At 44.0% G+C, this 24,779-nt stretch overlaps 1 protein-coding gene across 1 annotated transcript in view; it reads left to right on the top strand.

Annotated features, from left to right (window-relative positions):
• The window catches only part of IPO9 (importin 9), a 146,337-nt gene extending 123,984 nt beyond the window's left edge, over positions 1-22,353 (top strand). Inside the window, exons 20-24 of the mRNA XM_075335844.1 lie at positions 1,903-2,036; positions 8,891-9,016; positions 13,104-13,196; positions 21,106-21,182; positions 21,274-22,353. Coding sequence (XP_075191959.1) covers positions 1,903-2,036; positions 8,891-9,016; positions 13,104-13,196; positions 21,106-21,182; positions 21,274-21,384 — 541 coding nt within the window. The 3' untranslated portion in view covers positions 21,385-22,353. The remainder of the gene's footprint in view (positions 1-1,902; positions 2,037-8,890; positions 9,017-13,103; positions 13,197-21,105; positions 21,183-21,273) is intronic.
• The last annotated feature ends 2,426 nt before the right edge of the window (positions 22,354-24,779 follow it).

Below are 24,779 nucleotides of genomic sequence, written 5' to 3'. Positions count from 1 at the left end.
AATATGACTTGAGTGAGTGGTATTTATTGGGGAAGGGAGGCTAAACAAAACCATAAATGCGGCGAGACGTTGCTCACATGTTTCCACAAATAGGAGTGTTTCAGCAGTAGGTGGAATATAAGGTGATGCACCTGCAATTTTGTTGATTCCAATTTGTGGAAATACCAAATTCAAGAAATATGTTTGCATAAAGAAACCCTCCACCCCCTCCTCTCAATACACTTGAGACAGCTATCAGGCCAAATAATAGTTCGGCCAAGCAGTATCTTCCCCGACTCTCCCATGCACAGGAACACTCAGCTGGCCTACCAAGCCTGTGTGGAGTCTCTGATTGAGAAAGAGAGCTGAGCACACTTCCCGGACAGTGGCTTACCTCTTAGAAAGCAAACAGATCAACGTTTTCTTGACATCAGGAGACCCCCATACTTTAGACTGACAACCACACCTGTTATGTAGTATGTTTATACGGCCTTTAGAGGGGATAGGTGATAAGAGCTTTGTTGTGCCTTTTGAAGAACCGAGCAGAAGGGTATCCTCAGACTGAGGAAGGTATAGAGCTGTTAACTCCTTACCACCAGCACCACTATAAGGCTATGTGCGCACGTTGCGTAAATACATGCAGTTACGCTGCGCTTTGTAGCGCAGCGTAACTGCATGCTTCCTGCGTCCCCTGCACAGTCTATTGAGATTGTGCAGGGGCGGTGCGCACGTGGCGTTTTAGAGCGCAGCGCTTCGGCTACTGCCGAAGCGCTGCGTTCTAAGAAGTGACATGCCACTTCTTCCATGCGCTTTGCCGGCAGCTCCTGCTCTGTCTATGGCAGGAGCTGCAGGCAGAGCGCATGGAATCGGCTTTTTTTTTTTTCACTACGGACATTTCTGCAGCGATTTAAAGAGCACATGTGCTCTTCAGATCGCTGCAGAAATTTCTGCAGTGACTGTACGCAACGTGCGCACATAGCCTTAGGCCTATAGATTATAGTTAAGTGAGATTGTGGAAAGATAATGGATTCTGTTTACCCCAGGTTGAGTTTTAAAACATACGAAAGAAAAAAAAAAAACGGAAGAAAAAGGAGAATATATTTATAGATGTTATGGGCAACAGACATAATATTTGAACCATTAACAGAGATAGGAAGTCGAGGAAACAGGTGATTAGAAGGCATTTTGGTTTCTTTCCTATCGAAGGTCCTGTGTGCACACTGCAGATTTGTTTCTCCAGCGAAAAATGCACCCTCTGGCAGAAAAATGCACCCATAAAATGCATGCAGTTTTACGGCATTTTGGTGCATTTTTGTCCCTGCGTTTTTTAAACATTGTCCGTGGCAAAACACAGGGAAAAACGCAGGCACCTGTGGAAAAGTCACATGCTGCTGCTTTTTGCTGCAGAAACTATGCAGCAAAACCTGTACCTATTGGTCCCTATCAAACTAATGCTTTTTTGGGTTAAAAAAAAAACAAACCCAAATGCAATTCAGGGGTAGACAGGGACCTACAAATGGAGAATTAAAATCGCCTTAGGCTGAAGAGCAGGAGTGCTCAATCCGAAGGCATAACCCTATAATCTAAGAAACTCTAGCAAAGCGTATAATATGGTAAATTTGTCCGAATTTTCTATTCCCTTTCCCACCAAGTCATGCCCAAGAGAGCAGTGTAGAATATTAGCTGCAGATTTGTCTCAAAAATAGGATGTGCCAAAATTCGTGACATTTTAACGACATTCTGGTGGATTGGTGAGATATGAGGAGATCCAAACGAGGGTCATGTTTTGTAGCAGCAATACTGTAAAAAGTGTAGAAGGCTACAAAAAGCCAGAAAATAATCATCCTATAAAGTTAGTATTTTATCAAGTACTTTGTGATGTGACCGCTTCCTGAGTTACTTTATGCACCCCTTGCTCCATAGCTCAGTGGCTCTTTGCAAAATTCTTCAGTATGGCATTACCATGGATGACAAGAGACTTCAAGATATCAAAGTGAAAGGCGATGAAATATTTGACATGCAAGAAGGTATCCGCACAAGATCCAAAACATCCCGAAGTAAGTTCTGTTTATAACTTCAAAATTCTTTACTTTTGACTAGAACCTTTTTCTTAGCATGAATTAGTAGTGCATGTCAATACATCAGCCTTTGTAAATAACACTGGTTCAGTTATGAAATGAGCTATTTCTTAATGAATTTCACCTCCTGAATTCAAATCTGACAATGAACATTTTTAGTCAGCTTCTGTTTCTGAGATCCAAACATTTTCCTTTGCATTGTTACATATAATTAATGCATAAATGTTTCAGTACTTTCAAACATTATTATTTTTGCAAATAGATTGTGACCCCCACAATGGGGACAGTGATCACATCTGTAATTTGCTATGGAATTAATAGCACTATATACCGTATTTTTCGCTTTCTAAGACGCACCAAATTATAAGACGCTCCCCAAATTTAGACAAAAAAGGTAAAAAAAATAAAAATTGAGTCAGTCTTATACTCCGGTGTTGTCTTACCGGAGAGGGGCAGCAGTGGCGTTGAAGCGGGGTCACAGGAGGCAGAGGTTGTGGCGGCGGGGTCCGTGGTGGCAGGCGCTGCGGGGTCCGTGGTGGCAGGCGGCGGGTGAGTAGTTGAGCAGGCCGCTGCGGTAAGTGTCCCAGTTGAAATGATGGCGCCTGGAGCGGCGCATGCGCAGATGGAGCTCTCACCCAAGGGCTCCATCCATTCCCGGTGCAATACCGGCTCTTCTCAATTTCCTTGATATATTTTCACCATAGCTGCAATATCTTGGTGAAATTTCACCGTGCTCATCGCTTACTGCTCTGCAGTTTGGTGGAGAAAAGTCTAGATGAGAATGTAAGAAATGAATCTTTAAAGACCTGTTACAGCCAAGCTCCTTATGTTTTGAGGAGATTTTCCACCAACCCTTCATAGTTATGTCTTGAGTTTCCCAAAAAAAACTAGATGCCACTATGCAGCCTTTTTTTTGCCCCACTACAAACAGGGAAACTCATCAACTTGAAAAAGTTTACAAATCTGAGGTCCAATAAAGACTCCTTCCATTATCTTTACATCACAGAATCTTGGAAATTTATCAGTAAGATACTTGAATGCTTTTTAATTTTTATCCATTGCCTTTACAAAGTTCTTCATTAGGCTAAACTTGATATGTAATGGTGGTAACAAAATGTTATGTGGGTCATCCTGTGCTGGATATCAGATATTACTTCGTGGCTGAAGGGAATGTCGGAAAAGTCCATCTGAGACCAAGTAAGAGGGTATCCACCTTCTTTTTTTTTTTTTTTTTTTTTTTTTTTATAATCAGGTTCATTTTTAGTAACCAATAAAACACATATAGCAGTCCATTTCCCCACAAGAACAGTGCGTAGAGAAAAATAAGACTATCTTCAATCACAAAACCAACATAAATGTATACAATAAAATAAACCGTGCACCTGAAGTCCATACCCATCATCAATACATGCCACGAGGTAAATATTTCATTTCTGTATATAACCCATGACTAGGGCTGAGCCGATCCAAACTGTAAAAGTCCGGATCCGCGCGGTTTCAAAGATTTCCGGTTGCCAGATCCAGCACTGGGAAAAATAATTGAAAAATAAAGAAACGGAAATAAAACAGCGTTTCATACTTAACGACACTGTGTCATGGCGGCACACTGCTTCCGGATCGCGCAATCACTTCCTGTACTGTACATTGTATACACACAGCTTTCTCTGTTTTCCCCGCCCACCGGCCATCCTCTCATCTGTGATTGGTTGCAGGCAGATGCGCCCCAGCCTGTGACAGTATCTGCTTGCTGTGCAGTCATCGCGGCTGTCGTTGTCTGCACAGTCAGCGGTCGTGCTCTATAGCCGCTGGCAATGTAGCAGAGCTGAAGCAGCGTGGGATCTCGTGTGGATTACGCCGGAGCTGCAGGGTGTTGGGGGTTAATAAAGAGGTGAAGTAGGGTGTGTGTTTTGTACTTTATTCCTAATAAAGGATTTTTCTCCGTGTTTATTTACATTCACTTACAGGTTAGTGTGATGCAGGTATCTCATAGACGCCTGTGCTATCACATTAACATAGGTTTAGTAGCAGCTGTGCGCTGCTATTAACTTCTTATTACCCCGATTGTACTCACAGCAAAAAAGGGCAACCAGTCCAGTTAGCCCAGGCCAACATATATAATGCACAAACAGGATGCAGACAAGCCTCTCAACATGATGGACACTTCACAGGTGCAAGGTAAATTGCACACTAGTGGCGCGCATAAGGCACTGTTCACACTTGTATGCGCATGGTGTCCAGCCAGCAACCTATTACCACGCCCTTACTATTAGATTAGGCGGGTTACTCGGACACTACTCACTGCAGCACGCATGGGACAGAAATTCCACTATGCACGGCCGTATTAAGAGGCCCGGCTGCACCCCGCATAGTCAAAGTGCAAAAAATACATATAAAATATATGTGAGGTATTAGTTTGTAAATTGGCCAATGTACGTAAGCCCACAATCCTCATCACGGATCCTCACGCTTGCGGGTCCCTACACTGATAAATATCAAAAATAGCAACAAGAAGAGGAGCTAAAAACTCCCCCAAAAATGTATTATAAAATGTACTCACAGCAAAAAAGGGCAACCAGCCCAGTTAGCCCAGGCCAACACATCTAATGCACAAACAGGATGCAGACAAGGCTCTCAACATGATGGACACTTCACAGGTGCAAGGTAAATTGCACACTAGTGGCGCGCATAGGGCACTGTTCACACTTGTATGCGCATGGTGTCCAGCCAGCAACCTATTACCACGCCCTTACTATTAGATTAGGCGGGTTACTCGGACACTACTCACTGCAGCACGCAAGGGACAGAAATTCCACTGTGCACGGCCGTATTAAGTTTTTATCTCCTCTTCTTGTTGCTATTTTTGATTATTACCCCGATTGCCACCACTCCAGGGCAATGGAGAAGAGTCGGTATTGCACCGGGATTGTCACATCTAATAGATGCAGCAATAATGGGCGGCAGCGGGTTGAGACTATCAGCCCCCAGCCGGCATTATCATGGCTGGGGGTGAAAATTAAAGGGGACCACACGTCGTTTTTTTTAAAAAAATTATTTATTTAAATAATAAAAAAAACTGCATCACCGGCACAACCGCACACTTCTGACAGGAGCGTGCATGTGTTTGTGTACATGCACGCTCATGCTCGGAGCGCAGCATTGCTGTGCCGGCTGATGTCATGTCAGACTTATACGAGTCTGACAGCGCATAATCAGCACAGCTGCACACTTCTGACAGGAACATGCATGTGTTTCTGAAAGACATGCATGTTCACCATACTGACCTGTAGACACTTGCACTGCTTTCCCCGCCCACCGGCCGTCCTGCCACCTGTGATTGGTTGCAGTCAGCTGACACGCTGCCACTCTTGGTGGGGGCGCGTCTAGCTGCAACCAATTACACGCGCCGGTGGGCGGGCAAAACAATGAATATTGAATTGTTGGCTCCGGAAGGGAAAAGCGTGACTTAGAAGGAGTTTGCTGCCATGACACAGCCTCGGGTGAGTATACTGCACGCGCTCCTACTCCCATATCCCTTCCACCAACGTTTTTAATCTCCGGATTCTGGTCCCCATAGACTTATATGGGCAACGGAATCCAGAGCGGATCCGGATTTTTATAATCCGGCAGGGATCCGCCGGTCCCAGATATTGGCGGATTCGATCAACTCCACCCATGACCTAAATATGCCACATCTTCCCCAGCCACTATTTGTATTTCAAAGATACACATACACAAGTCCGTCCCCCCCCCCCCCCCCCAGTCCAGTAAATCATGAAGCAGTTACAAAGAGAAGGATATGGTCTCTCATACTACCTTGCAGTAGTGCCGAAGAGGGAAGGCACAGAGTATCCACCACGTCCCCTGAATTTTTTCAGTGTATTTCTTTTAAGGAACACCCCTTGCTGCTGAGATCAAGTCCTTTTTCCCCCCCAGGAGATCCAGTATGCACGTGACAGGCCTTGGCTGCAATGGTATGCTGAAGACTTGAGCAATCAGGGCTAATACTGCCCTCCAGTATTCCCACAGGACCACATCATATGCAGCAGATTTGCATTTTCCTACCCTCAAATGGTCATCTGTCTGGATCCCCATATTATGCAATAGGCTAGGTGTCCTGTACAGTCTATGCATACAGTCTGAGACCGGATCTCATCGTATTGTTCATCTATCAAAGGGCCTAAGTCCCTTTCCCACTTTTCTCTTGCTTGCAAGGGGAATTTGTCAAGGTATCTAGGTAACATCTCTGTATATCAGGGTAACCACCTTTTAAGTCACCACAGAAAAGCCAAAATTGTTTGTCATAGTTCAGACACCTCAACAGCTGTTTCATGTTGTCATAGGTTTTTTTCATGTGTACTGCATAACCAATAGGAATTTAAGGTAGCAAATTGCCATTATGCAGCAAAATGGTTTTTAGGTCTCTTTTGGATGAATCGATGAAGAGCCTCAATTCCTCTGGATTATGACTTCTCTTCAGAGCTTCCATTAAACTGTTAATGTTGTTGCATGTGACCAGATCGCCCTCCATGAAGAAGTATTGGACAAGATCCTTATTATCATGGTTGTGGAGCAAAGAAATCTAAACATCATAGCGATGTCGCTCGTGAAAGCACCCGCCCCCGTCGTTTGTGCGACGACGTTACCCATGGCGCACAATATTGCTAGGCCCCGTCACACGGACTTACCTTCCTAGCAACGTCACCTGGAGTGGTGGCAATCGTGGCTGGCGAACAGCCTCTTTTCTAAGGGGGGCGGTTCGTGCGGCGTCACGGCGACATCACACGGCAGCCGTCCAATAGAAGCGGAGGGGCGGAGAGCAGCCGCATGAAAGACAGGCCCACCTCGTTCCCGGAGGACGCAGGTACGGTGTTGTTCGTCGTCCCTGGGGTGTCACACATAGCGATGTGTGCTGCCTCAGGAACGACGAACAACCTGCGTCCACAACGACCAAGATTTTGAAAATGAACGACGTGTCAACAATTAGGTGAGTATTGTTGATCGTTAACACTCGCTCGTAGGTGTTACACGCAACGACGTCGCTAACAAGGCCAGATGTGCGTCACGAATTCCGTGACTCCAACGACCTCTCGTTAGCGATGTCGTTACATGTAAATGGGCCTTTACTCTTGGGCAACTTGGATCTCTAACAAGATCATTCAGGTCACTTTGTGTTATAAGGTATTATTCAGGTGAAATTGCTGACAGTAAGCCTGGGCCGTGAGACGTAGATGCTTAATGATACCAAGCGCCCTCTTCGTCCTCACTTGACTCAACTGAGAAGGTTTCTGTTTTTTTTGGAGGCAGCAGTTCTTCTGTATGTGATACTGGGTATATTGTAGATGGAATGTGTAGATACTGTAAAGGTGGCGCTATAGGTGGTTTCATTGCGTAGCGCATGGCTACTTTACTATACCTAGACACCACTTCTATGCCTATAACTGCATAACTGCCGCCATTCTCAAGTTAATGGCTGTGGACAGGATATGGGTGGACACACTGTATATCTTGGATGCAGTGTCTGTCTGCATATATGGCGTCTTTTAAACCTGTGTGTGTGTGTGTGTGTGTGTGTGTGTATGTATGTATATATTTGTATATATATAATATATATATATATATATATATATATATATATATATATATATATATATATATATATATATATATATTACTGTAATAGTACGGTGAACCTGAAGTTGTAGGGCAGCAAATTACGGTGATAGATTTGCTTAAACCCTTTAATTACCAAGAAGGTTTTTTTTCTTTACGCTTTTCTCTTTTACCTGTCTTCTCCTAAGAGCTATAACTTTATTTTTCTGTTAATATAGACTCATTAGGGCTTTTTTTGCGGTGGCAGCTGTACTTTTGAATGATAAATTCATTTTTCCATACTATGTACTGAAAAACAGGATAACAATAGCACATTGATTGGTCAGGTCATACACCAATCCCTGCAAGATGTATAAACGTTGAACTGCAGAGGAGTTATTTTCTCTGCATAAGCCCCCTTTGAGATTGGGTCATATGGAGAATGACTTTCCAGTGAAGGAAAGATGAGCTCTACCATGAGACCCGTGTCATGCCAACAGTAAAGCCTACTGAGGCCACTTGTGCAGGGTTGCTGTCATTGGCTGATTCACAATTTTGCCTAACAATACTGCCACACATTAAATTATAGTATCTACACTTCCCCCAAGAGCAACTTCTCCCAATGAACCACGAGCAATTTAGTGATGAACAATGATTTTTACAACAGGATGAAGCACCAGTTCACAAGGGATCAGATATAGCCGAGAGGCTTGGTGAGCGAAACAATGAAATTTTATGTCCATAGATAGGAAACTCCCCCAGATCTCAATCCCATTGAGAACCTGTTGTCAGTCCTCAAAAACCTAAAGCACAAACAAAAATACAGAAATTGTTTGTGATGAACTCCAAGCACTGATTAGACAAGAATGGATTCATAAGTCAAGATTTGACCCAGAAGCGGATATGCAACATACCATAGTGAATTGAAAAAATCTTGAAAGATAAAGGTGATCTAATATCTAAATATTGAGTCATTACAGAAACTTGTTTTATCTGTCAATAAATGTTTAAAAATTTATGAAATGCTTAAATAGTACTTCTTCAGTAACATAGAAGCATCACACTGTAAAAGATCTAAAAACACTGAAGCAACAGACGTTGCTAAAACTAAAATGAGTCATTCTGAAAAGTGTTGGTCACAACTCTTCTGTACAATAAAGCTTCACTTTTCTCAGTTAATAAATATCACTATTTAATTTTTATACACCTTTATTGAATTGTTTTATTGTTTTTCTTTCTTGAAGATCCTCAACGTTTTACAACCATACCTTTATTAATTAAGATTTACAAGCTGATAATTAATGAATTGTCAAGTGTAATTGAAGCGAATGCCACCAGAAACACAGAAGAGGAATGGGCCCAAGCTAATGGTAAGTTTGAGACTCCTGCTTCTCTTGTCCAAACATTAGACAAAACGTTCAACCAAGTCAATCTGAACTATGTACAGCTGATGCCAGGTCAGACAATGGTGGATTCTTAGAAGCAATAGGCTATATTCACACATTGCAGTTTGTTTATGCAAATTAATATCTGCTTGTTAAGGCCCTGTGCGCACTAGACGTTTTTGCTGCGTTTTTTACAGCGTTTTTACCATGTTTTTGTGCTGAAAACGCTGTTACATTGCTTCCCCAGCAATGTCTATGGGTTTTCAGAAGTGCTGTCCACACACAGCGTTTTTTTGTAGCTGCGTGAAAAAAACGCCTAGTGTGCACATAGCCTAACTGTGTTGTGGAGCAGAGAATCTATTCTCTATAGTAAAGAAGTGGAGGACTGAATCATTATTACTTCGGCTGGTGCTTTCTTAGCCCTTTCTGCCGACACCAGTTTACATTTTTTGCCTTTCCTTTTTGTCCTCCTTTTCTTCTAAGAGCGATAACTTTAAATCTTTTTTTGTAGACATAGCTATACGAAGGCTTGTTTTGAACAACACCATTCCTTTTACTATACAGTTTAACGACAAACATGCAAAAAAAGATCCAAGTGCAGTGAATTGGAGGGGAAAAAAAACAAGCAAAAATTTTTAGGGCTCACACACAAACCTCACATTTCAAGCAGAAAAAAGGGTCAAATGTTGTCAGTGTGACGTGTGTTCCCAATGGTTATAATTGATGCATGAACAATGCTGCTTTAGTGACTCCTACTTTACGTCACAGATGCAGGCTTGGACCTTTTTTTCTTTTCATTTTTTTTGAATGTGATGTTTGCATGAAGTCTTGTGTGATGAACAGTCCTGACAAAGGGATTAGTACGATCCAGAAACGATCCAGAAAGAGCTATCTTTCCACGAGGTTGTAGTGCTTGACAATCTATATATGGGAGCAGTTCACCAAACTCTACACTTTGTACTTAATGACCAATCCTAAAACAAGCACTAACACCTAATCTTGAAAAAAATGTCAGATGGTCCATCTACAGGAAAAATAAGAATCCCATAGGGCTTGGTTGCCTCTCTTAAAATGATCATACTTTATACATAGCTTTACCTCTCTCACCATAACGATCCTATATTGCAGAGATGGTGTCATCTCTTTTTGGGGGGGAATTGAATATTGAACTCAATATCTAACTCAAAGGAGCATTCTCAAGCTCAGACGTTATTACCTCTCGTTTGTATATGGGATAAGCTCTCAATCACTGGGAGGTCTGACTGCTTGGACCACCCCCAATCTGATCCCAAGGACTGGGACTCTGAAGGTATCTTCATTCATTCAAACTGGCTCAATTCATTAGCTGGAATTTTTTTTGTTTAATCCCTGTAACAAAATGGAGCAGCAAGTCAGATGGATAGCCTCATAGCCTAACACTAATGGACAATTTGCTAGTGACATCTACAGAAATTTATCATGGTTTTATTGGGGTTTTTTTTTGTGTTTTTGCTTTTTATTTATTTATTTTTTAACTCCATGGTTGTACTGGTGATGTCTCACCAACAGAACCATCTATTATCATATATAGTGTTACAATATATTCAGTCCATTATGTATTTGTTTTTCAGACTATTACCACAAGCTAGCCAAAACTTCCATTTACTTTTGCAACATTGGTGAGGTCTACTATCTACACAGTGACCGTGGTGTATTCAAAGGGAACCTGTCACCTAGAATATGCGTTCTGACCTATCAGCAGACGCATTTGTGCCCTAATTACACCTCCCTACACATCCCTGTGCTGTAAAATTGTGTAATATGAAAGTAATAAAAAAAAGTTTTATTACCTTCATATTTCCTATGTAAATAGCAGGGTATTTGGTCCCATGGGCGACGCCTTGCCCTATGGATGTCTGCATACTTTCCGTGGTATCACGCCCCTGTGGGCGTGATACCATGGAGTCACATGAGCGACGTCCCCGTCGCTCATTCTATCCAGCGCGCATTGCGGCAGGCTTCTCTTCCGGGTTCTCCTTGTCAGTTTCAGATGAGTTTGTTATTACTTTCATATTATACAATTTTACAGCACAGGGATGGGTAGGAAGGTGTAATTAGGGCACACATGCGTCTGCTGATAGGTCAGAACGCATATTTTAGGTGACAGGTTCCCTTTAATGCTAAGCACCCTTGATGGGGTAATTCCCCCATTCATATTATAGACTAACGGACTGTCTATATTTGTACGGATGCCTCCTGAGTCTCCCTCGACAGATTATGTTGATGGAGATAAGGACATGGTGTGTCTGATGTCTGTTCTCTACAAGATAGACTTTTCTGGTGGTGGCCTATCAGCAGCTCCTCCATAGAGAACACAGCATTGCTCCTGGAAAGATGGCTGCTATCTTTTGTATATAGGATCTCTTAGAAGGAATTATGCCATATAATCTTTTGTAAAGGGAATCTGTCACCCTTTTGCATTTTTTTTTAGTTAGCAATATGGGCATACAGGTTGCATAGAGGTGAAATTAGCCATACCTGTATGCCTCCTGGATGAGGGGGTCATTTTGCAAAAAAAATCATCCTTTGTCTTCTCTTTCAGGCTATTGGGCCTGCGCTGCCCAAAGATAAGCCTGCCTCCCATCCTTTTTGTATATGATTCCCGTCCCCCCTTCTCTTCAGAGTCCCTGTGACGTTAGGTGCTGGAAATCTCATGCCGGTGCATTCTGCCTGCCTTCCCTCCCTCCACTGTTCCACCCTTATGTGGGCACAGTCTTCACTTTTGATGTGCGTAGGTGCTACATAGTCACTGCTGCTTCACAGTGCAGGGGAGAGACGGCAGGCAGAATGCACAGGCGCGGGATTTCCGGACACGCACCTGATGTCACAGGGACACTGAAGAGAAGGGGAAGAGGAATCTGGTATAATGAAGATGGGTAACAGGATTATCTTTTAGGCGGCACACGCCCCATAGCCTAGATAGAAGACATAAAAGGATTTTTCCAAAATTACCCCTTATCCAGGAGGCATATGGGTATGGCTAATTTCACCTTTATGCCACCTGTATGCCCATATTAATAACTAGAAAAACTCAAAAGGGTGATAGATTCCCTTTAATTGTATAACCTGTCAGTCATAATAGTTGATTTGGAAATCTGCTCTCCTGAAAAACAATCTGGTCTTCACCAATGGTATAAATCAAAAGGAAATGTAACTTTTATAATAAATATAATTGACACTTACAGGAAAGAGAAATGAGGTCTACATGCCTCCCAAAGGGTGCAGTATTTACCTCTCAATTCTGGCACACAGCCATGAGGCTTTTGTGTGTGCCAAAAACAAAATAATGTTGCACATTACGAAGCGTCAGGTTTGTATAGTTTCCAGGATTTCAGTTATTTGATGTTATGTCTAAAAGTTCAACACATTGCTGATGATACGCCTTTGTCCTTCAGTTAGTTGCACAGAAGCTAAAACCTTGTTTTTCTAAACCTTCTGTACAATTGAACAAAGAAATGTAAAATGCAGTATATGTAGTAATAAGAAAATGATTATCAATTACGCAAAGCAATATTGGCTACTTATAAAATTTACTTGACAGTTCCATCGTTTGTTTATACATAAACACTTTCTTACTTTACCTTCCAGAGGTTGCCCCGCGCTAGGTCAGAGGTTGCCCCGCGCAGCATTCATCCCCACCAACACCCAGACTCTGCATTGCTGACTCTACAACACTCATCTGTATATCTGTGCTACTCTACCTCACACAGCGGCAATTACCTATAGAATTAAGAGGCAGAATCAGATGATTTTTGTTATGTGGTAGAAAAACTTTAGTTCTGACCACAACATTTTTTATTTTTGAAGAGAGGAACTAATCTACCAGGTTAAATTCTATTAATGGATGGAAGAGCCTCCTCTATAGAACAGAATTGAAGCATCAGAAACCATGCCGTTCCAATCTGTGGTTATGGCACAAACAATTGAAATGAAAATATGCTTTACCTAGTGATATTAATCTCCAGTGCCATTACTAGCATTACGCTGCCACATTCCCACTCCTAGTACAAGTTTTTGTTTTTTTCCTTTTCAGATGATGCCAATGATATGTGGGAAGATGAGGGTGATGAAGATGAAGGATTGGCTGGACAGCTTTTATCAGACATTATTTCTAGCAATAAATATGGTAAAAATGTGTTTTTATTATGATTTCTTATTTTATGTATTTGTGATGGTATATCATAGATGTACCAACATCAGGTGATCAGTGTGGCCTTGATGACTGGGTCTCACTGCGATCACAAGTATAAAGGGAGCATTTGCTATATGGCAGCTTCAAGGAATGGGAGTTAACGTGCAAAGTGTTATTGGCCTTTGATTAGAAATTGAATGTGCATTTACACTGAAAGATTATCATGGACGCTCTTTTTACATTAAACTTTAATGTAAACAGGTTGTTGGTCACCGGATAAACGAGCAAAACCATTTTACTTCCTGTGTAATGATCTTTTGTGCGCATCATCCGATGTAAACAGGGCTCGCACTGCCGAGAACCATGGCAGCCTATTTGTACTGAGCGATTTAGTAATGATCATTCAGTGTGCATTGTTTACTGCGCTCGTCTTGTGTAAACAGGCTATTAAATGATCGCTATTGGTTAATATTTACTGATTGGCGGTCATTTAATACCATCAGTCTGTGTAAATGAACTTATCCAATGCAAGGAAAGTCAATTTTTATATAATATTTTACTGTTCATTTACTCTTGTGTTTGACTTAAAACTGCATGTATGATCCCAGCTTACTACTGCCCCATACAAGAGAATGAATTATCGCCCCCACCCCAGAGACCAGGTGTAGAGCCTTATCTGTGTGTAATGCTGGTACCCTGCCCTCTCAAGGCCTCCATTAGTACAACAGTCGTCTGACAATGCGTCTTCTACTATCTGGTAATAAAATGATTGCTCACCCTACTTAATCCTTTAATAAAGCAGAAAAAAATTGCAGTAGTTTTATATTTGAGGGTTTTTTTTATAACTGATTAGTGACGTAAATTAGAAAAATAATCCTTTTTTTTAAATACTTGCTGTGCTTCTTCAACCAATGCCAAAGTAGATATTAGTTAGGGGAAAATGTGCTTGCCTTCTGGAGTTGTGCAGCTGAACCTGCTGACAATGAATTGTACACATTAATATAGTCAAAAAGGCAGGGCAAGGGGGCTGCATATACCGTATTTTTCGGACTATAAGACGCACTTTTTTTTCCCCCCAAATGTTGGGGCAAAGTGGGGGGTGCGTCTTATGGTCTGAATGTGCCTGCGGGGAATGTGGGTGCTGCAGTGGAGCGGGTCATCGGGGGCACGAGCAGGCTGTAGCAGCCTGCCGTGACCACGTGGACCCGCTCATTTAATATGCATGCTCATCCCCCGCCCATCATCCCTCAGCGCTGAAGCCGGTGCTGACAGGTCGGCGGGATGATGGGCGGGGGATAAACAGCCGGCCCACATGATCACCCCTGGCAACTACGGCCTGAAGTGATAATGTGCGGCTGTATTCACTGCTCCCCACGCATCATCATCAGCGCGGGGAGCAGTGAATCGGTGTACAGTACTCACAGTTCCCCTGCAGCACCGCTCGTCCTTCCGTCTGTGTCAGCGGCAGCGCCGCTGAGTGGAGCCGTCCCCATTACCCTGCTGCATCGCGATCATCTCCTGTGTCTGTGCCGGCGGCCGGGTGGAGACTAGCGGCGCGCACAGCGATGACGTCCTCACTGTGCGCACGTATCCACACGCAGCCGCCGGCACAGACACAGGAGATGATCGCATGCAGCAGGGTAACGGGGACGGCTCCACTCAGCGGCGCTGACACAGACTGAAGGACGAGCGATGCTGAACGTTTATTTTTTTTTTTTATGTGCCACAGGATGCGGCCATACACCAGGATGGGGGTATATTATGAGCAGGATGGGGTCATATGAGCAGGATGAGGTCATATGAGCAGGATGGGGACATATGAGCAGGATAGGGACATATGAGCAGGATGGGGGTATATTATGAGCAGGATGGAGGTATATAGCAGGATGGGGCCATATGCCATGATGGGTTATATAGCAGGATGCGGCCATATGCCAGTATATAGCAGGATGCGGCCATATGGCAGGATGACGGTATATAGCAGGATGAGGGACATACAGTGCCTACAAGTAGTATTCAACCCCCTGCAGATTTAGCAGGTTTGATAAGATGCAAATAAGTTAGAGCCTGCAAACTTCAAACAAGAGCAGGATTTATTGACAGATGCATAAATCTTACAAACCAACAAGTTATGTTGCTCAGTTAAATTTTAATAAATTTTCAACATAAAAGTGTGGGTCAATTATTATTCAACCCCTAGGTTTAATATTTTGTGGAATAACCCTTGCTTGCAATTACAGCTAATAATCGTCTTTTATAAGACCTGATCAGGCCGGCACAGGTCTCTGGAGTTATCTTGGCTCACTCCTCCATGCAGATCTTCTCCAAGTTATCTAGGTTCTTTGGGTGTCTCATGTGGACTTTAATCTTGAGCTCCTTCCACAAGTTTTCAATTGGGTTAAGGTCAGGAGACTCACTAGGCCACTGCAACACCTTGATTTTTTCCCTCTTGAACCAGGCCTTGGTTTTCTTGGCTGTGTGCTTTGGGTCGTTGTCTTGTTGGAAGATGAAATGACCCATCTTAACATCCTTCATGGAGGAGCGGAGGTTCTTGGCCAAAATCTCCAGGTAGGCCGTGCTATCCATCTTCCCATGGATGCAGACCAGATGGCCAGGCCCCTTGGCTGAGAAACAGCCCCACAGCATGATGCTGCCACCACCATGCTTGACTGTAGGGATGGTATTCTTGGGGTCATATGCAGTGCCATCCAGTCTCCAAACGTCACGTGTGTGGTTGGCACCAAAGATCTCGATCTTGGTCTCATCAGACCAGAGAACCTTGAACCAGTCTGTCTCAGAGTCCTCCAAGTGATCATGAGCAAACTGTAGACGAGCCTTGACATGACACTTTGAAAGTAAAGGTACCTTACGGGCTCGTCTGGAACAGAGACCATTGCGGTGGAGTACGTTACTTATGGTATTGACTGAAACCAATGTCCCCACTGCCATGAGATCTTCCCGGAGCTCCTTCCTTGTTGTCCTTGGGTTACCCTTGACTCTTCGGACAAGCCTGGCCTCGGCACGGGTGGAACTTTCAAAGGCTGTCCAGGCCGTGGAAGGCTAACAGTAGTTCCATAAGCCTTCCACTTCCGGATGATGCCCCCAACAGTGGAGACAGGTAGGCCCAACTCCTTGGAAAGGGTTTTGTACCCCTTGCCAGCCTTGTGACCCTCCACGATCTTGTCTCTGATGGCCTTGGAATGCTCCTTTTGTCTTTCCCATGTTGACCAAGTATGAGTGCTGTTCACAAGTTTGGGGAGGGTCTTAATTAGTCAGAAAAGGCTGGAAAAAGAGATAATTAACCCAAACATGTGAAGCTCATTGTTCTTTGTGCCTGAAATACTTCTTAATACTTTAGGGGAACCAAACAGAATTCTGGTGGTTTGAGGGGTTGAATAATAAATGACCCTCTGAATAAACTTTTCACAATTTAAAAAAAAAAAATAAAAAAAGAAATAACATTCTTTTTTGCTGCAGTGCATTTCACACTTCCAGGCTGATCTACAGTCCAAATGTCACAATGCCAAGTTAATTCCGAATGTGTAAACTAGCTAAATCTACAGGGGGTTGAATACCACTTGTAGGCACTGTATACTGTATATACAAGGCAGGAGGATCATTACCAGGATGCAGCACCTTAGTAGAGAATTTGGGGACATTACCCCCATAACAGTGTCAGCAGTAGATCCTCGCCCCATAACAGTGTGTCATGACCACATTTTTTGCTTAAAATTTTATTTTCCTATTTTCCTCATCTAAAACAAGGGTGCGTCTTATAGTCCGAAAAATACGGTAATGATATATTAGACAAAATGAAATACAGGAATTCATCATATACATATCATAAGCTGACCGAAATCACCATATCGTAGATTAGCAAAAGGAATTGACTCAGTCCAAAAGTCTATAAAGTATAGCAATAATAGCATGAATTCACACAATTGTTGAAAAAATACAAAGTATTTATTTTTAGTGTGATACATAAAGGACAACACAGAAAAAAAGTGAAGTAAAATCATCACAACACAACAAAGGGGCGGTGTGACAATGAGTGGGGCCTTTATTAGATATGTGTATCCCACACATAGTGGGTTTCATTCAAGGGAAAGCTCAACCAGATAAGATTATAACAATGAAAGATTACTCAAATACAGCAGGGATCACAGATAAGCAAGACATATATAATAGTCTTGAATAGGATAAAATATCCAAAGGTAAAGGTGGCTTTACTCACTGCAACATCGCAAACAACATCGCTGTAACGTCACCGGTTTTGTGACGTAATGGCGACCTCCCCAGCGACATTGCAGTGTGTGAAACACATCAGCGACCTGGCCCCTGCTGTGAAGTTGCTGATCGCTACAAATCGTTCAGGACCATTCTTTGGTCCTTTGTTTCCCGCTGTGCAGCAAAGTCTGTGTGTAAAGGGGACTTAAAACACTGGAAACGAGTGATGTGTCACAATATCTGTCAATCACTATTCTCTGTCAGTCGGTCTCTCCCTCTCGGTCTCTATTCTCTCTCTGTCGGTCCGTCACTATCTCTGTCCCTCTCTCACAGTCTGTCGGTCATTTTCCCCTCCTCTCTCATACTCACCGATCCCCGGCGCGGCACTGCACGGCATTCACACTGCTGCGGCGGCTTTTACTATTTTGAAAAAGCCGGCCGCTCATTAAACAATTTCGTATTCCCTACTTTCCCCGCCCACAGGCGCCTATGATTGGTTGCAGTGAGACACGCCCCCACGCTGAGTGACAGGTGTCTCACTGCACCCAATCACAGCAGCCGGTGGGCGTGTCTAGACTGTGCAGTGAAATAAATAATTTAAAAAAACGGCGTGCGGTCCCCCCCCCCAGTTTTAATACCAGTTAGATAAAGCCACACGGCTGAAGGCTGGTATTCTCAGGATGGGGAGCTCCACGTTATGGGGAGCCCCTCAGCCTAACAATATCACTCAGCAGCTGCCCAGAATTGCCGCATACATTATATGCGACAGTTCTGGGACTGTACCCGGCTCTTCCCGATTTGCCCTGGTGCGTTGGCAAATCGGGGTAATAACGAGTTATTGGCAGCCCATAGCTGCTAATAAGTCCTAGATTAATCATGTCAGGCGTCTCCCCGAGATACCTTCCATGATTAATCTGTAAATAAACACACACACCCGAAAAAATCCTTTATTAGAAATAAAAAACACAAACAAATTCCCTCATCACCAATTTAATCAGCCCCAAAAAGCCCTCCTTGTCCGGCGTAATCCACGAACCTCCAGCGTCGCTTCCAGCTGTGCTGCATGGAGGTGACAGGAGCAGCAGAAGACACCGCCGCTCCTGTCACCTCCACGCAGCAAATGAAGACAGCCGCGCGATCGGCTGAGCTGTCACTGAGGTTACCCGCTGTCACTGGGTCCAGCGGTGGATGCAGCGGTGGCCGCGGGTAACCTCAGTGACAGCTCAGCTGATCGCGCTACTCACCGCCGCTCCGGTCAGCTCCACGCAGCAACTGAGGTGAGTAGCGCGATCAGCTGAGCTGTCACTGAGGTTACCCGCGGCCACCGCTGGATCCAGTGACAGCGGGTAACCTCAGTGACAGCTCAGCCGATAACGCGGCTCTCTTCATTTGCTGCGTGGAGGTGACAGGAGTGGCGGTGTCTTCTGCTGCTCCTGTCACCTGCATGCAGCCGAGCTGGAAGCGACGCTGGAGGTTCGTGGATTACGCCGGACATGGAGGGCTTTTTGGGGCTGATTAAATTGGTGATGAGGGAATTTGTTTGTGTTTTTTATTTCTAATAAATGATTTTTTCAGTTGTGTGTGTTTATTTACTGTAATTTACAGATTAATCATGGAACGATTCTCGGGGAGACGCCTGCCATGATTAATCTAGGACTTATTGGCAGCTATGGGCTGCCAATAACTCCTTATTACCCCGATTTGCCAACGCACCAGGGCAAATCGGGAAGAGCCGGGTACAGTCCCAGAACTTTCGCATATAATGTATGCGGCAATTCTGGGCGGCTGCTGACTGATATTGTTAGGCTGGGGGGCTCCCCATAACGTGGAGCTTCCCATCCTGAGAATACCAGCCTTCAGCCGTATGGCTTTATCTGGCTGGTATTAAAATTGGGGGGGACCGCACGCCGGTTTTTTTAATTATTTATTTATTTCTATACTCCATAGTGACACGCCCACCGGCTGCTGTGATTACGTGCAGTGAGACACCTGTCACTCAGCGTGGGGGCGTGTCTCACTGCAACCAATCATAGGCGCCTATGGGCAGGGAAAGTAGGGAATAAGAAATTATTTAATGAGCGGCCGGCTTTTTCAAAATAGTAAAAGCCGCCGCAGCAGTGTGAATGCCGTGCAGCGCCGGGGATCGGTGAGTATGAGAGAGGAGGGGAAAATGAACGACAGACTGTGAGAGAGGGACAGAGATGGTGACGGACCGACAGAGAATAGAGACCGAGAGGGAGAGACCGACTGACAGAGAATAGTGATTGACAGATATTGTGACACATCACTCGTTTCCAGTGTTTGACTAGCTAGGTCGTTCTGCAGGTCCGGATCGCTGTTGCGTCGTTGGCCAGGTTTGCCTGTTTGACAGCTCACCAGAGACTCACCAGAGACTTTGTAGCGATCCCGGCCAGGTTGGGATCGCTGGTGGGATCGCTGAAAGTCTCAGTGTGTAAAGGGGCCTTAACAGTGGTTCATGGTAAAATAATCAAGACTGACTGTTAAATGTGGATATATGGTTGGTTTGTATATCAGATGCACTGAGGAAAATAAGACCAAACTGGGTTGTATTGGCAAAAAGTATACACAGTCAACCACAGCCAAATATAGATGGAATCAAGCAATCACATATTCACCAGTGAATCACCGCGACCGGTTACTGCAGCTGCTAGATGGCACAAATACTAGGACTGAATAGTCCAGCCAGCCACAGCAACAATACTGCACAAGCAAGTAGAAAAACTCAAGGAAAGGCTAAATAGCCATCAGATAGATCAGAACCACTGATCCCTGCAGAAAGGAGGAGAGCTTATTGAGGGATAATACCCACCAAGGTCAAGGCCCCACCAGAGTACACCGCCCACACCTGACACGCGTTTCGCAACGGCTTCGTCAGAGTTTGCATATAATGACCATTGAGAGAACAGAAATGTTGTAGAAATCTTAATTTCAATGGGTTAAGTTTAAGAAGAAAAGCATGCAGTCAGTCTGTGACTGGAAACAGCTGAATGTGCAGTGTCACAATTCCAATGTATTGCGGGTGGGTAATGGGTGGCCACTAGTATGCTGTTTGCATACGCGCAGTCATATGCTGACTAGACTCCTTCATTTCTCAAAGTTCTAGCAGAGGAGGGTCTAGTCGGCATGTGACTATGGTTCTAGCAGAGGAGGGTCTAGTCGGCATGTGACTAAGGTTCTAGCAGAGGAGTGTCTAGTCTGCATGTGACTAAGGTTCTAGCAGAGGAGAGTCTAGTTGGCATGTGACTAAGGTTCTAGCAGAGGAGGGTCTAGTCGGCATGTGACTAAGGTTCTAGCAGAGGAGAGTCTAGTCTGCATGTGACTAAGGTTCTAGCAGAGGAAGGTCTAGTTGGAATGTGACTGGTTCTAGCAGAGGAGGGTCTAGTTGGAATGTGACTATGGTTCTAGCAGAGGAGGGTCTAGTCGGCATGTGACTAAGGTTCTAGCAGAGGAGGGTTTAGTCGGCATGTGACTGCCCACCTGCATGGGAACAATTTGGCACTCTGTCACACAGTGACTGTAGGCTTTCCTTAGACTGGAAAACCCTTTTAAAGCATTTTTGTGATAGATACATTCCCTTTAACTGTTGCATAAGCATTCAGCTGTTCTATCTGAGCAATTGTCAATACCTGAAATAATTAATCACATAATGTTACAGATGAAGATTACTATGAGGATGATGAGGAGGATGATCCTGATGTACTGAAGGACCCCCTATACCAGATTGATCTGCAAGTAAGTATCTAGTTACATGTATTAATCCTCCTTCAAACTTTCAATTATTTTTTTTTTTTTTAAAAACTTCTTGTCTGTTTATTTTTTATAGACCTACTTGACGGAATTTCTCCAACAGTTCTCCCAGCAACCGTGCTTTTCTGCTTTCTCCAATCATTTGAATGACAATGAACGTCAAGTCCTCCAGTCCATTGGTATATGAGCGTACAACATTCGTAGGATAAATCACATTCAAGTTCTAACTGGCAGGATCCGCTTGCTGGTTGTCAAAGCTGAGAAATTGACCCCTCTGTGTGGAGGAGCCACTGTGGAACCTTGTAGATGTGGTCTACTTTTCTTTTGACCCCATTCGGACCAAGTTTCATTTTGCCATAACCTTTAAACAGAATTAAACAGGAGTTTTGTGGCAAACTGAGCGCTAAGGAGGATTGCAATGAGCAGCTGTATTCCTAACGCTCCAGGACTTTACCGTGTAATATTCAACTGATGTCACTGGTAACCAGCAACACAGTTCACCACATTTCGCACTTTGGTTCTAGTACGTCTGCTCTTTTAGCTCCTGTGGTTAATACATTCTTTTTCTACCATAGTTCTATATGAAAAGTACATGGTGCCTTGTACCATAAATCATAGTATTAATAATGTAAAAGGGTGCAATGCGGTTGAGTTGCAAGTCATCTTCTGCACATTTTTGTGTCTGTCACCTATTCTCAGGCTGTGAAGAGTGGTAATGAGAAGAGGCAAACGGCAGGATCCAGTTGACCTTAGTTTTTTTTTGTATTGCTGCTGTAAAATAATGTACTGTCGGAAAGAGCGCATTAAGAAAATCTGGTCATGGGATAAACATGCCTCTCTAAGTCCAACTGAGAATTTTTTATTGGGTCAAATAGGTTTGTCTTTGGCAAACAAAGTTCTTAGAAGACTAATTGGTAAAAGGGATCATAATTTCTGAAAGTTTTTAAGTCCGTATGAGACGTGAACTGTCAATCAGGCTAAGCGGGCCCAATTTCAGGGTTATCTCAATTGTGATTGAGGACATTCAAGTAAAAGAACTCCATAAATGAGAAATACTTCAATCATGTGCCCATAGATACATATCGGTTGGAGACGTTTGTTGTGTTTTTCTCCTAAATCCATGAAGATAAATAAAATATATGAATAATTTATATCATTTAAGGTCTCAGATATTTTGTATTGTTATATAACGATACATATTTGCGTATTGTTTGTCAAGAAACATATTTGGAATAATGTTACATAAGGTGTTCAATTGAACCGAAGAATTATGGCTAAATTGATTTGATTATTTCATCCTTCCTATTCCACCTTAGTTATGTTTAAATAAAACCTGTAGTTTTCCCTTCCCATTCTTTAAAGGTAGTCAGGGCGGACATATCATTGGTGCAGCATGTGTATCCGCACAGGGGCCCAATAGGTAAAGGGGCCCATCCTCACCTCCAAAGCAGCAAGGAGGATCTGTCATAGCAGAACTATCGGAGTGGAAAGGGCCCATATACTGTTCTTACACAGGGGCCCTTTTCTGTCTGTGTCGCCACTGAAGGTAATGTATTGATATGAAATCAAGTTTTTGTATTAAATGTATTTTTTTTTTTTTTCGAAATTTTAACAACCTGTATTAAAAATAAAAATTAGAACTCTTGCAATTTTCACACTGGACACTGGCGTTATTCTTTTGGTATTGACGATTTAGTTTTTTAAATGCATATAATGGAAAACTTGATTTAAACAGTAAGTCAATTTTCTGACAACACATTGGGCCCGATTCATCAAGACTGGCATTGTTCATGCCGATTTTGATGAGGGGATGTGATAGAGTTAAACAATCTTGATATATGAACAGGGATAAGCCTTTTCGTGAATTAGGTGTGTGAAATGAATAGCGTGTACCTCAGTACAGGCCCATGTTTACTGCAGGGGCATTTGTGGAGTAGAGCATGCTTCTGCTAGTCATAACTTTGACAAGCAGCAGTCACCCCATTTTGTTGTAATTGGCCAAAGAAAGCAAAAAGTGGTAACCTCAAGCTGCACCTAAATTATGTGACTGTTCAAAGTTTTTTTCTGTCAGAATTCTGGCGAAAAAGCTGTGATGAATCGGGCCCTTCCCTTTAAAAAGATAGATTTTTGGGGGCGTGACCTGGCTATGGAGGAGTGAGGACGTGTTTGTCTCAGCTCTTGCCAACGGACTACATTACTGACAAACCAGCCCAAGAGCCTGGAAGAAAAGGATATGCAGCGCAGGAGAAGGGAGAGCTCCCAGGGGCCCAGCAGAAGAGCATCACGGACAGAGGAGAAGGGAATCAGAGGCTTCCTTACCGGGCCAAAGCAGAGGACAGCACCGCAGACATCTTCCAAGATGGAGAGGCAGGGGAAGCCCCAGCAGCAGCAGAGACAGAGGGAGGAAACCACCCGGGCAGCGGAGGAGAGGCAGCTGATAACCCCAGACACCCAGCGTGCAAGGTCTCAGGTACAGGGGAGCCCTGGAGCAGGGAGCATGGGTACAACCCCCACCATTGCAGACCTGCAGTGCGGAGGCCTCAAGAGGGGGGAGAGGTGTCCTTATCCCTGTCACAGAAGGAGGACAATAATAAATCTCAAGCAGAGGCTGTTAATGCTGCAAATGGGGAACAGGGCCCTGCTAGTGGAAATCTCCTATCTTTAGTGAGACACAGCCTGAGTCAAAGTGTGTATGATATGGAAATGCAAGCAGAGTTAAGGCCCAGTCACACTAAACAACTTACCAGCGATCCCAACAACGATACAACCTGATAGGGATCGCTGGTAAGTTGCTAGGAGGTCGCTGGTGAGATGTCACACTAAGCAACGCTCCAGCGATCCCACCAGCAACCTGACCTGGCAGGGATCGCTGGAGCGTCGCTACACATGGAAGCATGCTGCGCTTGGTAACTAAGGTAAATAGTAAGTAACCAAGAAGCCCTTACCTTGGTTACCCGATATTTACCTTCGTTACCAGCGTCCGCCGCTCTCAGCTGTCAGTGCCGGCTCCTGCTCCCTACACTCCTAGCCACAGTACACATCGGGTTAATTACCCGATGTGTAGTCTGGCTATGTGTGCAAGGAGCCGGCACTGACAGCTGAGAGCGGCGGACGCTGGTAACGAAGGTAAATATCGGGTAACCAAGGTAAGGGCTTCTTGGTTACCCGCTGTTTACCGTGGTTACCAGCGTCCGCAGAAGCCGGCTCCTGCTGCCTGCACATTTAGTTGTTGCTCTGTCGCTGTCACACACAGCGATGTGTGCTTCACAGCGGGAGAGCATCAACTAAAAAATGGTCCAGGACATTCAGCAACAACCAACGACCTCACAGCAGGGGCCAGGTTGTTGCTGGATGTCACACACAGCAACATCGCTAGTAAGTTGTGCCTTAGCAGCGATGTTGCTAGCGATGTTGCTTAGTGTGACGGTACCTTTAGAGTCTGCCACAAGTACAATAAGATCACATGAACCAGGAGTGCTGACAGAACTTAATGAAATCCGGGCACACATCTCTTCTATGCCCACCAGAGAAGATATGGAGACATATATAGCAAGGCTGGAACAGGCATGCCGCACAGAGCTG

Source organism: Anomaloglossus baeobatrachus, chromosome 2, assembly GCF_048569485.1.
Source record: "Anomaloglossus baeobatrachus isolate aAnoBae1 chromosome 2, aAnoBae1.hap1, whole genome shotgun sequence".
NCBI lineage: Eukaryota > Metazoa > Chordata > Amphibia > Anura > Aromobatidae > Anomaloglossus > Anomaloglossus baeobatrachus.
This window is presented reverse-complemented; position numbering and strand designations above follow the sequence as displayed.